The sequence below is a fragment of the Strix uralensis genome, chromosome 1 (genome assembly GCF_047716275.1).
Source record: "Strix uralensis isolate ZFMK-TIS-50842 chromosome 1, bStrUra1, whole genome shotgun sequence".
In the NCBI taxonomy this organism is placed as follows: Eukaryota; Metazoa; Chordata; class Aves; order Strigiformes; family Strigidae; genus Strix; species Strix uralensis.
Window position 1 is genome coordinate 88,071,350 of NC_133972.1, and position 19,530 is coordinate 88,090,879.

The 19,530-nt window shown below is 37.4% G+C and overlaps 1 protein-coding gene across 1 annotated transcript in view; it reads left to right on the forward strand.

Annotated features, from left to right (window-relative positions):
* Positions 1-19,530, forward strand: part of CDH10 (cadherin 10) — a 105,330-nt gene that overhangs the window by 53,931 nt on the left and 31,869 nt on the right. Inside the window, exon 3 of the mRNA XM_074873881.1 lies at positions 10,893-11,187. Within this exon, the coding sequence (XP_074729982.1) occupies positions 10,893-11,187 (295 nt within the window). The remainder of the gene's footprint in view (positions 1-10,892; positions 11,188-19,530) is intronic.

The window sequence follows — 19,530 nt, forward strand, 5'->3', positions numbered from 1 at the left end:
TTCAAACACCCTGACATCTGTTGGAGAAATGACACAGCAGGGCACCAGCAATCCAGAAGGTTCCTGGAGTTCATTGATGATAACTTCTTTCTCCAAGTGATTGATGAGCCAACAAGGAGAGGTGCTCTGCTGAACCTCATATTCACCAAAAAGGAGGGCCTCACTGAGGACATGAAGCTCAAGGGCACCTTTGACTACAGTGACCATGAGATGGTGGAATTCAGGATCCTGAGGGGAGGAAGCAGACTGAAAAACAAGCTCACAACCCTGGACTGCAGGAGAGCAGACTTTAGCCACGTCAGAGATCTGCTCAGAAAAATACCATAGGATAAAGCCCTAGAGGGAAAAGAAGCCCACAGGACCTGGTTACTATTTAAGGATCACTTTCTGCAAGCTCAGGAGAGCTCCATTCCAGCAAATAAGAAGTCAAATAAAAATGCCAGGAGGCCTGTGTAGACGAACAAGGAGCTCCTGACCAAACTCAAACAAAAAAAAAAAAAAAAAAAGTATACAGAGGGTAGAAGTAAGGACAGGTAACCTGTCAGGAATACAGAAACATTGCCCAAACATCCAGGGATGGTTAGGAAGACTAAAGCCCCAGTGGAATTGAATCTGGACAGGGATTTCAAAGACAACAAGAAGGGCTGCTATAAGCACATAGGAGACAAAAGGAAGACTGGGGAAATGTGGGCCTGATGCTTAATGAGATGGAGGACCTGGCTGCACAGGACATGGAAAGGATGGAAGTACTGAATGCCTTCTTTGCCTGTCTTTATTAGTGAGATCAACCTTCAGGAATCGCAAGTCCCAGAAACCAGGGGAAAAGGTTGGAGTGAGGAATATGTATCCTTGGTGGAAGAGGATTAGGCCTGGGAACACTTGAGCAAACTGAACTTTCACAGGTCTATGGGCCCTGATGTGATGCACCCATGAGTGCTGAGGGAGCTGGCAGATTCTTTGCAAGGCCACTCTTGATGATCTTTAATTGGGAGAAATACCCGAAGACTAAAGGAAAACAAATGTCACCCCCATCTTCAAGAAAGGCAAGAAGGAGGACCTAGGGAACTACAGGCCAGTCAGCCTCACCTCAATCCCTGGGAAGGTGATGGAGCAGCTAATCCTGGAAACCATTTCCAGGCACATTAAGGACAAGAAAATTATCAAGAGTAGTCACATGGCTTCACCAAGGGAAAATCATGCTTGACCAACTTGATAACCTTCTGTGATGAAGCGACTGGCCTGGAAGATGAAGGGACAGCAGTGGATATTGTCTACCTGGACATTCTCTTCATAGAGAATCTGCTGATGTACAAACTGGATGAGCAGACAGTGAGGTGGACAGAAAACTGTCTTAATGGCCAGGTCCATCGGATGCTGATCAATGGCACAAATTCTAGTTGGAGGCCAGTAGCTAGTGATATATCCCAGGAATCAATATCAGGTACAGTCCTATTTAATATCTTTATTAATGATCTGGATGATGAGGCACAGTGTACCCTCAGCCAGTCTGCTGCTGACACCAAATTGGGAGGAGTGGCTGATGGGTCATACTGCCATCCAGAGAGACCTCAACAGGCTAAAGAAATGGGCTGACAGGAACTCTGTGAAGTTCAACAAGGTGAAGTGCAAAGTCCTGCATCTGGGGAGGAACAAGCCCAGGCACCAATATATGCTGGGGGCTGACCAGCAGGAAAACAGCTTGGCAGAAAAAGACCTGGCAGACACCAGACGGAACATGAGCCAACAATGTGCCCTTGCTGAAAAGAAGGCTAATGGTATCCTGGGCTGCATTATGAAAAGCATTGCCAGCAGGACAAGGGAGGGGATCCTTCCCCTCTACTCAACACTGGTGAGGCCACACCTGGAGTGCTGTGTCCAGTTCTGGGCACTCCAGCACAAGAGACATGGATATACTGGAGGAAGTCCAGTGATGGGCCATAAGGATGAGTAAGGGACTGGAGCACCTCACATATGAGGGAAGGCTGAGAGAGCTGGAACTCTTTACCCTAGAGGAGAGAAGGCTCAGGAGGATCTTATCAATGTATACAAATACCTGAAGGGAGGGTGCAAAGAGGACAGAGCCAGGCTCTTTTCAGTGGTGTCCAGTGACAGGACCAGAGGCAGTGGGCATAAAGTGAAACACAGAAGGTTCTTCTGAACATCAGGAAGAGCTTTTGTCCTGTGAGTCCTGAGGACTGAGCACTGGCACAGGTTCCACAGAGAGGTTGTGGAGTCTCCATCCTTGGAGATGTCTAGACATGGTCCTGGACAACTGGCTCTAGGTGACCTTGCTTGGACAGGGGTGAGTTGAACAAGAAGACCTCCAGAGGTCTCTTCCAACCTCTACCATTCTGTAATGTGATTGTATATAATGATTTAAACTATAACTTCTGTACTGATTGGTAATTAGTATATAGATAGGATTTTCCTTGAGAATACTATTCTCTAGAATAATGGATTTCATAATTAACTCAAAGGAGAGACAAATTTGATGGGCAAATAAAAATGAGAGTTGCATTTAAGGGTTTATACATATTCCATCTCTCTTCTCTCATAGATACATCTTTAATACCTTGACTACCCTTGTAGGGTTGTAAGATATCAATATATCTCTCCTAGACTATGCATCTATTACATGAATAGCCCCACTGATCTCACTGTGATATAAATGAAGCCAGATCGGTCCACAACATCTTCGTTCCTCACTGTTTGAAATCTTATCACAGAATCACAGAATCATCTAGGTTGGAAAAGACCTTGAAGATCATCTAGTCCAACCATTAACCTAACATTGACAGTTCCCAACTACACCATATCCCTAATCGCTACGTCGACCCTACTCTTAAACACCTCCAGGGATGGGGACTCCACCACCTCCCTGGGCAGACCATTCCAATGCCTAACAACCCGTTCTGTAAAGAAATGCTTCCTAATATCCAGTCTAAACCTTCCCTGGTGCAACTTGAGGCCATTCCCTCTTGTCCTATTGCTTATTACTTGGTTACAGAGGCTCATCCCCAGCTCTCTGCAACCTCCTTTCAGGTAGTTGTAGAGGGCGATGAGGTCTCCCCTCAGCCTCCTCTTCTCCAGACTAAACTAATAGATATAGCATCAGTTCAGATTCATCAGTAGTTTCCTGAGACATATGAAAAAGATGTCTACTCTCTCTCTTTCTCTCTCTTCCCTTCCTTGGGATTAAATTTAACGATAATACTGTGTTATCATGGATATCACTGTTTTGGAGTTTATTAAAATATCACCGTAATGTTTTTTATTCCTTAATTCTGATATATACCCTCCACCTTAGCTGACATTTTTCACTTTCTGTGTTGATAGACATTGTCATTCAGTTCTCTGTGCTGTATTTGTTGTTGCCCCTAAGTATACCTCTTCCAAAGGTACATATACTTTAGAATATTCACGAGGAGAAAATGCACACATAATAAAGGTAGAAAACCTTCACAGCTCTTACCAATTTACATGTTACAGTGATTTTAGATGGAAACAAAGACAGTCTTATTTAACATGTTTCTAAATGGGCTCCAGCAGTTGGCAACATGAACTAAGCATCACTATTCTTAGCAGTGTTCTGCATTTGTTTAAAAAAAAAATGCAGTGCTTTTTATGTATAGTGCAAATTGTACATCAAGATATATAAAAACTAAAGCTGTTTTAATGGTTATTTTGTTAATAACTAGGCTACTTTGGGAAAACATATACAAGCTATAATTAAAAATTATTGTTAAAAAAAGAATTACCTAAAATTGCTTCTTAATTACCTCCTTGTCATTAATGCAGAGAGCATGAGGATTAGTGGTTACTTTTCCTTTAAAAAAACCCCAGAACTAAACACACAAAACCCAAAGCTTTCAAATACATAAAAGCTGTACTGAATTCAGTAAATGAAATATATGTGTTGTTTTAGCATATTAAACTTCCTAGACCATTCCTTGGTGGAATAGAGAGATTGTTCTGGAAGCTAGTTAATCCTTTATACAATATTTGGTATAGATTTTTATTTTAGTTCAGAATCAGCAAAGCAACATAAAACATAAGAAGTATGTATATTTAAAAAACACCAAGTCTGAGGAAAATCTTATCAGACATATTTCTATCCTGAGACTGTAGGTTAGTCTATAGAGACTACTCACGGAAATAGGAATACAGGTTTGTGCCACATCACGCTGAGTAGGAGGACCAAAGAATGTTTCTTCATTTAGCCCAATTTTTAAGAAATGGGAACCTGAACAGCAGACATAAGTCAGGATTTTTTTTCCCCATTAACACAAGAATTCCCTTCTGATAATTCATAACCAGTCATCTACAGGAGGTGTTAGGCCAAGCTGCCAGGAAGTAAGGGCACTTCAGTTTCACTGACAGTTCTCTACTTTCTACCTTAACCTCAGGTACGGACTATATTTGTTACACTAAAATTGGAAGAGAACATGCATATTGGCTCATGCAAGAATTCTTTGGTGTATGAAATTCAATTAGTCTCCAGTTCATGTTAGTTTAATGCTTCTGTGTCTTCTAGAGTGGAAACTGCAACAGTCTAATGAAGCTGAAACTTTCTTGTTCTAGCTCTCTGAACATCAGCTAAAGACCTTGGCTTGACGAGAGAGTTAGGTTACTGGCACATTGACTCAGTGCATCTATATAAGACTCTCTGCTGCTCATATCATGTGTCATAAAAAAAGAAACTGCCTTTCTCAACTGAAATCCTAGAAGATTTTGTCAGTGACAGGAACATCTACCTTCTCCAGACTGTGAATCCTTGCTTTAGAATAAGATACAATAATGGGGAAAAAATGCAAGTCTAGTTATGAAAAAATAGCTTTCCTATATGATTAGTTTGTGGAAATTGAAAATCTTGCTGATGATATCACTTGGTAGTGAAGATTGTAGGAAGCTGGGAAAATAATATTTCTAATCCTGTGATAGGCATTGCTTCACCAGGGATGTGTAAAGGAATGCTAAAAATATTATTAATTTTAATTTATCTCTTACCATTTTAAAACATTGGTAGGAGCGAACAAAAAACTTGAACAGCAAGGAACTACTATAATCTTTCTCAATAGAAATGGTAATAATTTTTATCTTTTCTTTGGATAATGCATCAAGGTAAAGTAAACTAATATAATCTGAAAATGCACTGCAGACTGGAGCTTTTCATTTCTGTTTGTGGCTTCTTCTCAGCAAGCAAAAGAATTTCAGAGCACTCCTCATCTTTCATTACTTGTTATGCTTCCATTTTAGTTTGCTCTCCCTTTATCTTTTCCAGTCTCAAAAAATTTTCCTTTTTGAAATGTGCCTTTTTCCTTTCCACCTATCTTGTCTTTTAAATAACACGCAATAGCACAGGACTGGCAAACTGACAATATAACTGAGTGAGAAAATTAAATGTGTGACATGTCTCATTAAAACTTAGTGCAAATTCTTGCATCACTGAAGAGAGTTGCTTTAAATGTTACCTTAAGGATAAATTGAAATAAGTGAATCTCTTTGGTGAGTAAAACCTGTCTCAAAGCCATGACAGTTAAATCTGGCAACTAAGAGAATACTGCACAGGACATGAGCTCGTCTGAAAATCTTTTAGAATAAGTGCAGCTAATGTTAAAAAACTACATAATTTAATAGTTCAGTTCATGATGCTTAAAATAAATATCTCCATTGTGAGAATTCCATATCAATTATTCTCTGCTGATTTCAGGTCAAATCTGCCCACTGTTGTGATTATGTTTAAAGGGACTATCATTATTATTCTACAAAGTATCCAGTGAAGGTGCTAATATTATATGTGCCCTAGAAAATTTAGAGTGAAATTGTGAATGCATCCACAGGTGCATTTTGACATCACATGCCTAATATAATTACTTAGGAAAGAGCTAATAGGTTACAATTTGCCCTGAAATTTGTCCTCAGAATTAGTAGAAATTCAGGATTTATTTGAATAAAATCTAAAACAGAGAGTAATTCAGGAGTTTACTGAGGTCTTATTGTTACTGTGATACTTGGATGAAATTAAAATGTTGACAAATATATTGCAGAAGAAAGCAGAAAAAACATTTTCTAGATTATACAAATAAAAATTACTTATAAACTAGGAGAGTAAAAATGCGTTTAGTGAGGTAATATTGGAATAGTCTGTTATTTGGTAAAGATTACGAAAAACTGAACTGTATTGGAAAGTGTGCTATATGTTATAGCGTATTAAATGAAGGTTAAAGAAGCCAGCTTGAACTGTATTAATGCCTAAAGTAAGAATTGAAATGAAAGGCTGATTCATTAATACAGTCATATTCTTGTCTCTTGTTATCTGAATACCAATCACTGAAAATTCATAGAGGAACTTCTGAATCTGAAATTCAAATAGAAATAGGTGTGACAAATCTTTAAGTCTTTATCTGGCATTGTCATAAATCGTTTCAAATTCCAGAAGTAGTTTGTCTGATAAAATGGGTCTGACTAACCTAATCTGCTCTCTGTTTTTCACAGTAGCATCTTCTGACTTTTTGGTGAAAATAGGATTAACACTTTGTATGCTATTAGAAAAAAGTCCAGGACCTTTATATTCAACTAGGAGATTTCAGATGGGTGGAATTCATTGTGGGGGGAAAGAAGACCCAAACTACTACAATTGGCAGGTTGGAATAATTGGAAGTCAATTAACATAGAATTCCCACATTGTAATTTTCAAGTAGTTTTTAAAGCAGAATTATGTTGTTCCTCTAAAGTCTTCTGAAACATGTTTTACAAAGACCTTTTACAGTTCTAAAAAGATATCAAGCTTAATTTTACTGTGCCATCTTTTCATTAACTCATTTTATTTATGGTTGCATTTACCTTGAAGAGCAAGGTAATATATATTAATTAACTCTGTTTTTATTGTAATTGAAAAAAAAGAAATCCATCTTTTAACACCTGTTTTTCTCTTTGTCTTGGATTGGTAACTCAGTTTCTTTTTTAAGTACTCACATAACACTCCACTGTTACCCTCTCTAAATATTAGTTATCTTCTACTTAGCAATACCTTCCTTTTTCATTTATATGAAATCCTTCTCAATTTAAAAGTTTGTTCAATCAGTTCAGCTAGATGATGAAATACTCAAAATTGTCTTTCACAGTAATTGCAGTTACTGTATGATGAAGCAGGGCTATATAAAATAAAATCAACAGACATTCTGATTTTCTATACAGTGAGAAAAATTATATATAAAGTACATATACCACTGACAGCTGAAAAGGGAGGTATTTCTGTGGAAGAACAGCAAGAAATTCACTGAAACAAGAGTTTGCAAAATATCAGTGACAGATATGAAAACAAAACCACATCTTCACAGCTGATCATTTTGTGCAATAAAATTGCTAAATGAAACAGATGTCTCTCCATTTCTTAGTTTGGCTGACATGAATCACAGATGCCCATTAGCCAAAATAACTATAGGAAACACTTTATACTAAAATTAGCAGAGAAATATTTCACAGAACTTTTTTTAATACTAGAGTAAAATGACAAAACTTTGCAGTGCTGACTGACACAGTGCTCATTTCAGAGCTGGGTAAAGATTCAGTGTTCAAGGTTGTCAATCACTTAGGGTGGTCTTTAGCCATCTTGAGTCCTCTAACAACATCTGGATAGAATTAAGGGCTAAGAAAATGAAATGAGAGCTATTCTCTTTCCTTTCTTATATATAATACACTCCTTTTATTATGTCTAGAAGCCTTGCTCAAGATATCTATAGCTTTGTGTTTCCTGATTACCCAAGAAGACCTTCTGAAATGTCATTCTGAATTTCAATTTTTTCTACAGTAACTGTGGACTCTTACGTGTATACATAAAATTTAAATTGGATTGCCAATCCAAAGTTAAATTATTAATTTTTTTAGAAAATGCAATGTGTTATAGCTTAAAGCATTCTTCTAAACTATGCAGGTTGGTATTCCTTATAAATATGTTACTCTGAATTGCAACTATCAGCTCCCTAAAAGCCTTTATGTGGATGTCTCAAAATCTTATACTCAGGTCTCTTTACAGTCTTTTGGCTAATATAGTTGGGGAAAAAAAAACTATAAAGTTTAAATTTGTTGGAGGTAAGAGGTTAATGATTTTATGAGTGGTGTCAAAAGAATATTTTTCACTTCCAAATCATCTTAGTAAGAATTTTTGACACACACATAACTACAGGGGGAGCAATGGAAAACCATCAACATCAATAGGACCTTATGTATTAGACAAATAAGTATGTTAAAAGATCTTTACATCCTGAACTGGATCTAAATATAATTGTTCAAAAGCTTCATATTTTGTAGTGTAGGGGTTTTCTTCATTTTATGATTCAGTTCTGTTCACTACACTGTTTGTTCTTCTAGTGCCAGGAAACATTCTCAGGCACCAGAATGCGGTTATTGGGATTGCTAAATTACTTTACAAGTTCCTGGCATACTTTTGCTAAATATCACTCTTCAAAACAATTTCCATGCATGATTTGTGAGTTAAATTTGGCCAGATACTATTCCTTGGAACATTTTGCATAGGGTTATGCTATTCTGGAGATAGAGAATTTATTAAAATGGATTTTACCAGACTGATTTCTGAGTTGAAGAACAGGCACTACAGCCTCCATGTACATCATCAACTTTTGTAAGAGTTTGTGATACCAGATCTCACTTGGGAAAGCATATGGGAAAACTGCAATGTGCCTATTTAAAGATCCTTCCCCCCCCGCCCCCTCCAATCTTTCGTGCTCAAATGGGCCTTTATTTTGTATTTCTGGCACACATGTCCAAGGAAGAGCAGCCTTCTATAACTGCTATTTTTCACTCTGCTGTGAAAATATTGTATCTAGTGGTTATGGATCACCAGTGAGCTTTTAGGACCAAAAAGTTTTTGATGATAAGGTGGTATCCTAGGAAGACCTGGAGAAGAAAACACTTAAAAGGCTTTTGAGACTAGTTAATGAAATTATTAAATGGGCCACAGCCTGCAAGATACTGTCTAGTCCCCTAAAAAGAATGTTACTTAGAAGGGTGAAAGGTCACAACTTTAATGGGCTATCAAGAGAGGAGCATGAGGGATTAAAGTTCACAGTAGAAATTCATTCCCCAAAAGAGGGGTGAGAACATCTTGAAACCTTCAGTTTGAAGTCACCAAGAGAAATGGAAGGAAAAGAAAGAATGAGATTTATTTGCAAAAGGCTTCTCTTAATGTCTACTTTCATATTCTTCAGGTTTGGTGGAGATTCCTATTTATTTCTTTATTATAGAATGAAATAAAGAAAGTAGTAAGAAAATGTGTATTTTGTAAAGTAAACTTACACATATGTAATGTAAGCAAAGTTTAATTTGTCATTCTTTGATAAATATTCAGTGTTTCTCAAAGTTTATTTCTGAACCGAAAGAAAATAAGAAAACCTTTATATAGAAAAAGGCTTTGGTCTAAGATCCCACATGAGCTTTTCTGTTCCATATATGGCAAATCCGTGGACAATATTCAGTGTTTGAAAATGTTTCATGGCAGAGTTTACTGTTTGACTACAGCTTATCCCACCAGTCCACTGTGTACATTTGGTGTCAGCACAAAAAGCAAGGAAAGGCACATTCAAAGCCCTAACAGTTGAATATTCTACCTCTGATACTGACTTAAAATGGATGGTGTGGAAGACAATATGAGGGTACCATAGACAAAAAAGAGAAATATTTCCATGACTGCATGCCAAGGTGGATATTTATGCTAAGCTACACGTATAATATTTTCCATCATCTGAAATGTGAGCTTAAATTAAAAAAAAAAACCCTTACATGACTAAATACGATATTGGGGTAGTTCTAATTGATGTTGTTAATGTGTGTTTAAGTAACTCTTTTTAGAAAGGCAAAAAAATGCACTAGTTCTATCTTAAAGTTTTTGCGATGCTCTGATATTTTTAAAGTGTGATGTTTAAAAAGTCTTTATATTTGCACTTCACTTTTGTAATCACAGCTTCTACCTGATTTCATTGTTCTGCTGAAACCCAAAATTTAAAAAGTATACATTTCATGGTGAAAATCAATCTGAATGCCAGATTCTTTCAGTTAATTATGAAATCAATGAGATTGGAAGGAACTTTCCAACAAGGTGATGACAGAAATGAAGGTGTCTCCAAAAGATCAAATGAGCCAACCACATTATTGTACTAAACAAAGCAACATAATTGAATATTTTTTTTTGTTATGATGTACTAAAGTCAGTCAGTATTATAGGTCATTAATAGATGAAGTTAAGCTTTATATTACTTACAGAATGAGAATTAAATCAATATTGAATGCTTAATAAATTTGATTCTTTTAGGCTATTTACATTAGTTGATGGAGTGAAAATTATAATGACTTAAAATTAAATGTTCTCCAGTTTAGGAGAAATATAAATAATATGAAATAAATTTTTAAAAAAATTAGTATGACATGGAACCTGTTGTTCTATTTTCCTTAATTGTCATGTATTCTGCCATGTTCTTTATCTGCTTAGTGAATTTACATCTAGCAGAGCAGGTTGTGAATTTTTAATAGGATCTCTTCAAGGAAGGAAAAGGTCAGTATTAACATAAAAATCTTCTTTAAGAATTGTGGTGCAAAGGTTTCTTGGCAGAGAACAGGTGTTGCTGCAAAACTAAAATCTGCCACAACAGTCAGGTTAAAAGATTCTTGGCACTAAATTAGGAAACAAATGCCTCAGTATGACACCATGACTGCCAGTCAATGGTGACTGAAAATTACTTTGTTGTGTTGGTATTAAACATGTTTGTTCTATGCAGAAGTATTTAATATATAATAATTATTATTAAAAAAAAAAAAAAAAACAAACATGCAATTTTTTATTACTTCTAAATAAAATGTTCTTCTTTCTTCCTTTTCAGCTTCATTCTGATCAGGACAAGGGAGATGGATCCCTCAAATACATTTTGTCAGGAGATGGGGCTGGTACTCTTTTTATAATCGATGAGAAAACAGGTGACATTCATGCTACTAGGAGAATTGACAGGGAAGAGAAAGCTTTTTACACCCTGCGTGCCCAAGCTATTAATAGAAGAACTCTGAGACCAGTGGAACCTGAATCTGAGTTTGTCATCAAAATCCATGACATCAATGACAATGAACCAACATTTCCGGAAGAAATTTACACTGCTAGTGTTCCTGAAATGTCAGTAGTGGGTGAGTGCTTTATACTGAGGCACAAATGCCTGTTCTATGTTACTTGAATAATTTCCCCATCCTCTGAAAATTCAGTCATGTTGGGAATTCTACCTGATGGGTTAAGTATTTTCATTTGATTTGTTTGTTCAAATATTGGAATTGCATCTAGAAAGAGATTTTTGTGATTCGAGATCTATTTCTACTTAGAATATTCAAATTATTAATTCACCGCGATTTGGAATATAAATTCAAATAGTAGTTAATGGTGAATCACACTCCTCCTTAAGAACTGTGAGAATAAGATCACTATTCTGTTGAAAGGCTATTGAAAGCTCAATTAATTTTTTCTTTCATTTTCACTGGATGTCCCAGTAGTGATAAACACTGAATGGAGAGTTGTCTCACTTTCACACTTTCTGTGGCTGAGGAGAGTTACATGTTTACTCATGTGCTGTTGATGCACTGCCTGAAGGTAGACACACTCTTTATTCTCTTTGCTTTCAGTTTTTTAGTGTATGAACAAATCCTCTTGTTCTCTCAGTTTCTCCCTTAACTCATTCATGAAGGGCAGCTTCAAGAATCTTAAACAGCTGTTTGAGTTAATCTTTCTTCTGTTTGCAATGTATTTTCAGTTCCTATCTTAACTCAAAGTTGTGGTCTGGATCATGTCAGCTGGTCAGATTCATAAACAATAGCCTTTTGGAATATGAGCTATTACTACTTCTTGCATACAATTCCTTAGGAAGAATTTTGAAAAGCTTAAAAATATATAGAGTCTTTTATTAAAAAAAAAAACAAACAAACAAACACCATTCACTTATTCACTGTATAACTGTAGATATAATGCTAATTTCCAAATATTCAGAAAACACACAATACCTATCCTAGATTTGCCATTCTAGATCTGTTGTTTATAAACAGAGAGGGTCTTGCGGGCAAAGAGGTAATTGGTGTCTGTCTTGGTTGCAGCAACCACGACATAGTTGAATTTCAGATCGTTGTTGATAGGAGAAAAACTGCCAGCAAAACTTCAACCATGGATATAGGGAGAGCAGACTCGGGCTGCTGAAGGAGCTAGTCAGTAAAGTCCCCTGGGAATCTGCTTCTGAAGGTATTGGGGTCCATGAATACTGGTCGCTTTTTAAGAACCATCTCTTAAGAGCACAGGAGCATGCAATTTCAAAGTGTCAGATGTCAAGCAAGCGGGACAGAAGTCCAGCTTGGATGAGCAGGGACCTTCTTCTAGAACTTAGGCGGAAAAGGAAAGTGCATGGACGTTGGAAGCAAGGACAGGTGACATGGGAGGACTACAGAGGTGCTGTTCACCACTGTAGGGAGAAAATTCATGTGGCCAAAGCTCAAGTAGATCTCAAGCTGACCAGCACTGTGAAGGACAACAAAATGGCTTTTCAAAATATGTTAACAGCAAAAAGAGGATCAGAGAGAACGTTAGTCCATTACTTGATGAGGTCAGTCACCTCACAAATAGGGACTTAGAGAAAGCAGAGATGTTTAATGCCTTCTTTGCTCTGTCTTCACACCAATGATGGGCCTTGGGACCCTGGAGCTCTATGCTGGAAGACCTTGACTGGGGGGATGATGAACTCCCACATGACTCTGAACATGTTCGAGACTTGCTGCTCCAGCTGGATGTGCATAAATCTATGGGGCCTGGTGGCATTCCTCCCAGAGTATTGAAAGAGCTGGCCAATGTCATCGTGGGACCTCTCTCCATTATTTTTCAATGGTCTTGGGAGTCTGGAGAGGTCCCAGTCAACTGGAAACCGTCAAATGTTGTCCCAGTTTTCAGGAAGGGAGTGAAGGAAGACCCTGGTAATTACAGACCTGTCAGTCTCACTTCAGCGCCTGGTAAAATTATGGAGAAGGTTATTCTGGTAGTTACTGGAAAACACGTGAGAGACACATTGTCTTTGGTCATAGCCAGCATGGGTTCATGAGGGGAAAATCCTGCTTAACCAACTTAGTTACCTTTTATGACAAGGTCACCCATCTAGTTGACCAAGGGAAGCCAGTAGATGTGGTGGTTTTGGATTTTAGCAAAGCTTTTGATACTGTCTCTTACAGTATCCGTCTGGACAAAATGCCCAGCACACAGCTGGACAAGTCCATAATATGTTAGGTGAGAAATTGGCTAATGGGTCAGGCTCAAAGGGTTACAGTAAATGGGGGTTACATCAGGCTGGTGGCCAGTCACCAGTGGGGTTCCCCAGGGCTTCATTTTAGGGCCAGTGCTCTTTATCTGGTCAAAGCTACATTAAATAAGTTTGCCAACTATACTAAATTAGGAAGAGCTGTGGAGTCCCTTCAGGGTGGAGCAACCTTACAGGAAGATCTGGATAGACTAGAGAGCTGGGCAATCACCAACCATATGAAATTTAATAAGATGTCATGGTGTAACCCCAGCCGGCAACTAAACACTACACAGCCACTTGCTCACTCACCCCCAGGGGGATGGAGAAGAGAACCAGAAGGGTAAAGGTAAGAAAACTCATGGGTTGAGATAAAGACAATTTAATAGGTAAAACAAAAGTCAAGTGTGCAAGCAAAGCAAAGCAAGGAATTCATTCACCACTTCCCATCGGTGGGATGGTGTTCAGCCATCCCCAGGAAAGCAGGGCTCCATCATTTGTAACAGTTACTTGGGAAGACAAATGCCATTGCTCCAAACATCCACCCTCTTCCTTCTCCAGCTTTATATGCTGAGCATGACATCACACTGTATGGAATAACCCTTTGGTCAGTTGGGGTCAGCTGTCTCAGCTGTGTCCCTTCCCAGCTTCTTGTGCACCCCCAGCCTACATGCTGGTGGGTTTTTTGAGAAGAAGAAAAAGCCTTGGATCTGTGTAAACACTGCTCAGCAATAACAAAAGCATCTCTGTATTATCGACACTGTTTTCAGCACAAATCCAAAACACAGCCCCATACTAGTTACTATGAAGAAAATTAACTCTATCTCAGCCAAAATTAACACAGAAGAGCAAGTGCCGGATTTTCCACCTGGGACAGGGTAATCCTCATTATATGTACAAACTGAGGGACAAGAGGCTGGAGAGCAGCTCTCCAGAAAGAGATGTGGGGGTTTGGGTTGATGGCAAGTTGAATATGAGTCAACAGTGTGCCCTGGCAGGAAAAAGGACCAACTGTGTCCATCAAGCACAACATAGCTAGCTGGTTGTGGGAGGTGACTGTCCCACTCTACACTGCACTGGTGCAGCCCCACCTCAAGTGCTGTGTGCAGGCTTGGGTTCCTCAATATAAGAAGGACATCAAACTATTAGAGTATGTCCAGAGGAGGTCAATCAGGATGGTGAAAGTTTCTGAGCACAAGATTTATGAGGAGAGGCTGAGGTTACTTGGCTTCTTCAGCTTGGAGAAGAGGAGGCTGAGAGGTGACCTCATTGCAGTCTACAACTTCCTCAAGGGGGCAGCAGAGGGTGAGGTGCTGATCTCCTCTCACTTGTCACCAGCGATAGGACACAAGGAAATTGAATGAAACTGCATCAGGGAAAGTTCAGATCAGACATTAGGAAAAGGTTCCTCACTGAGAGGGTGATTGGTCACTGGAACAGGTTCCCCAGGGAAGTGGTCATGGCACCGATCCTGTGAGAGTTCACAGAGTGTCTGGACAATGCTCTTAGTCATATGGTTTAATTTTAGGTAGTCCTTCAAGGAACAGGGAGTTGGAGTTGACGATCCTTATGTGTTCCTTCCAACTTGAGATATTCTATGATTCTATGATAGAACTATTCACCAAATTGTATCTATGTGTTTATAGAATGCCTTTCACTCCTGCTACTGTCTGTGCATCCAAGTTTGATAGTTTACTATCAATCACTTTATCAGGTGGGAAGGTTGGAGCACTAGATGGCACGTACACAAATGCTGCTTTTTAAAATTACAATTTAATTAAACCAACTACACAGAGAAAGATATAAGTATGACTGGTGAGTGGTAATAGCAAAATGGGTTGAATAGCAAATAAAAAGGTATGGCTCTTTCACTACCAAAGGTGAAAGAACACCTGCTGCAAATAGATGGTACTATCGATCAGATGTATTGAGGGAGACAACACTGGAACAATACTTCTTGTTCGTTGGTTCCAGTCCTTGTAGAGGTTGGCATCATCTTTTATATCATCTAGTTATCTTCTCTATATTTTAACCATTCAAGTGATGTTTTACAGATTGTAGATATTTGTTCTTTTTTCTTTTTGTTATACTTTACATCCAAGTCAGTCTGTAATAAGACCAGTAACTTGCAACTTCTATTTATGCCTTTGGGGCCTCTAGTATGTTATTCTGACACTGTATTCTCAAAATCCAGTGCCTGCATTCTCAATCCCAGTCCTGAATATCACTGTTTCAAATGGATGGTCTTAATCTTATCTCTATTTTAAGAAGTATCAAAAAATAGTCAACTAGTCTGCAGTTTTTCAACTCTGTTATCTATTTATACAGATCTATACTGCGACCACAGTAATGAGACGTTCATATTAACTCTATATGTACTCATTTGAATACCAGAAAGATGACAGACATGGTAGCATATCATACTCTGTAAGTTTACTCATATGCTTCATTGCTTTAAGAGCTACACTGTATAATGTAGATAGCAGCTAGAATTCAGAGCTGTTGGGTTTTCTTCATTCATTTCAAGTTTTCAGCCAGATTGCATATATAATTCATTTCATCAGTATATGGCATACCTCTGTTACTTAATAACTCTTAAGGTATCAAATCATGATGTAGCCATACACCAGCCTCTTTCAGACCAGAAACAGCAGTTTTGATTTCTTCCTCAGGCTGCAGTATTAGCCAGATGGAAGCTTGAGAATGTGGCTATTTCTATTATCAAATACAGTGTCTTGACAAAGGCCCATGAATTCTTTGTTGTCTTGTTCATCTTTCTTCTACTGCTCATTAATCATAGTAAAGGCAGAGATAAATGGGCCAACTTCAGGATCTTGCACTTGGGTCAATATCCGAGAAAAGATCTCGTTCTCCTGAAGTCTTTGCACTGATTACAAAGTACATTTTATCTTCTTTCACCTTTTTCCTTTCCTTACTTTCAAAGATTATGACTCAGAATATTATGGTTTTGACAACAATCTTCTGTCCACCACGTTCTTCACCTTTCTGTCTCTTTCTGCTCATTTCAGGGTTGCTTTTCAGAACTGCAGATGAGTCTGTTTTCCTCTATATGGCTTTCCCTGTGGATTTTGCCTATTGGTATCTTTTAGACAAGCTTTCAGAACTTTCTTCTATTTAGACCTTTTTTTTTTTTTTTTTTTTTTTTTTTAATCATCACATCCTTTCTTTTATTTGTTGATATTTCTCTATTTATCTGTTGTAGGCTATAATCATAATCAATCTGTAATCATTCATTATCCTTATTCCATTCTGTATCTCCAGTGCTGTTTCTACTACCTGTCATGCTGGTCTTTTCTGCTTCTGAATTAGGGATATCAATATATGCTTTGTAAAATGTAACCTCTCTCTGGGTTTACCTGTGAACTACAGTTTGGGTGTCCCACAGTTAGCCTGTCATCTTTACCTGTGGTTATCTTTTTGTCTTTCTCTTCAGAAAACATGTAGAGCTACTATTGTTTGTCTTTCTCCTAGGCTTTTTGTACACTCTCTCATTAGTGCTGTTCCACCAATTCCCAATGCTTAGTCCTCTCTGCCATTTATCCTATAATATGTCCTTCTTGTTTCCTATTACAAAGATTTTTAATTTTTTTTTTTACAGTTCTCTTACCAAACCCTTTTACATTATAATTTTATACTATCAATAATGACAGATTTTGAAAACCCAAATTATTGTATTACATTTTTAAATTTTTTACAAACTCTGATTTCACTCTGCACACAAATCTTGCCATAAAGAGAGGGGAAAAAAAGAGGAAAAAAATTAATCTCAAGATTAAACATTATTTTTCTTTAAAAGGGACATCTTAAACAAATTGGAAATATCCACTGATGTACTTCTTTGGAGCTTATTGTTTTCCAAGATACAGGAGTACCATGTAGCCAAAGATCTTTCTGACATTGACTTCTCTGAATATGCATCACTTTCTACTTCATCTCTGCTATTCTGCTGCATTAAATAGTTTATTTCAGGGGAGAACATGTGTCAGTATTTCCTCTCTTTTCTGCTAGAAAGAGCAGAAAATGTCTGTTAATTCGACTTGTCATTTGTATGGATAATTTACTAGGGAGGGTACTTGCTGTAGCTAAATATCACATAACTCAGTTGGGAGTAAGGAAGAGGAAATAAAATTTTCAAATTCAGCTCTACAATGGATATTCTGTGAGTTCTTTTTCCTAGCTAATTATCTTCAGTGATTCTTGTCTAATACATCTACATCATAAATGTGTTGTGAGGTCAAAGTCATTAATACTTGTACGGTGTTTGAAGATGCGTGCAAGGAACACATTAAAAGGGGCCAAATATATTAACTACTATTATAGTACCAGACCCTAGGGAGATTCAAACATTATAATTAAAATTATGTTAAAATATGCTTTCTGAGAAATACAATATTCTGACAAATGACTGTTTATTTCTGGGGGCCTAGCTTACCATCATGAAATTCTAGTTTATCGTGTAATAAAATTTGCAAGTATACGAGGAGAAAATCACAGAATTCATATATCTGATTAATAACATAGCTGGCACCATATTCTCCAGTATATTATCACTGTCTCCTTTATGCCCTCCGATAGAGTTCAGATTAGTCTTTAGATCCTGAAGGCCAAAGACTCTTACCAACTTCATCAGAAGCAATCTATGCTTATGTAAAAGACAGAATGAGGCCCAGATCATGTAGTGCTAAGTCACACCCACACCATAGTTTTTAAACTCCTGTATGACTTGTCATCTTCAGTGCCTTGTGATTTCTGGTCCAGATTTCAGACCAGAGCAAACAATATATGTGTAGTATAAGCATCAGTGGTCTTCAGTGACTTCACTGAACTGAAACAAAGCAAAACAAGCTGATGGTTTGACAGCTGATGTGCACAACATAACTGGTATACTCCTCCTGTTCACTTCTTTGCATGGTTTCTGTCAGGTTTTTCATAGGAATACCTCAGCAGAAGCCTAGAAAGCATGTCTCTCTTCCTTTTATGAGCAAGGGCCAATATCAAAGTGGTGACTTCTGCATCCTGAATGGCAAGCAGAAGTGTAGCAGTGCCCTTGTACTTTTCCTGACAGGTACCTGACTGGTGGCTGGTCCGCAAAAGCCAAAGAGCTGAAGCAACATTAAAAAGTATAGTTTACCCTTACTGGTTTTGGGTAATGGGTTGTATGTTACCCTGAGCACAACCCACTGAGTAAATAGCACTGTGTGATAGTGATGAAATTAAGGGGCCCAGATCTTTTCCCACAGACTTTAAAGAGAACAGGATCAAATCTACAGTTTTCAGAATAAGTGATAGATTTTATTTGGTATATATGCAGCTATGCTCATTGCAGCTAGAGAGAAGGATATGATTTGTTCTGTTTCATGTGTATGTGTATTAAAATAGCATTAATTAATATTTTATAACTGCATTATGACACATAACTGAGGCAGCAGTAACTGTTAAACACATATTATTACATTGCACATGGAAATTTTTTAAAATTTGTTTTAAAGCTATTAAACACTTTCTTCAGTTTTCTTCCAAATTATCCTTCAAAGTTGATTTTCATGGTTTTTTTAAACTAAAATTAAATAAAATTTCATACATTTGACGTATTAATGAATACTTCTAGTTTAAACCTATGAAGGAAATGTGAAAAGTAGAAACAAGAAATTATTCAGTTACATGTAATAGAGACAAAATATCACCTTTCATGTGTTTGCAATGTAGACTTTTCTGGTTAATACATTGAGCTATTGTGATAGATGTCTTGATGATGGCTGTTCTCTGTTTATACAGATATAAAATGAAGGATTTGTAAACTTTACTTGGATAAAGCCATGATAATTGGTGTACTTCGTGGTTTAATTTTTTTCTATTGCCTTTTTTTTTTTTTAGTCACAGCACTTAAGTTACTGAACATGATTTGCTGTTATCTTTTTTTTACACAACACCTCTGCTATTTCAGAGCAAATGTTCTATAGGAGCAGGTATATATTCTAATACTGCAGTTTGCTACACACTAGGATGGTCCAAAAGGTGCATTTCAGAATCAAGACAATAATCCTCAGAATTTAAATATATTTAACAAAAATGCCTCTGTATCTTTTAACAGAATAGTTACATAGACACATATCTACAAATGGAGTTCAGTGTGGCTGGAAATCGCTGAAGTGACAGTGTGAATCAGAAAAAGATTAAGTTGTTAGGACAG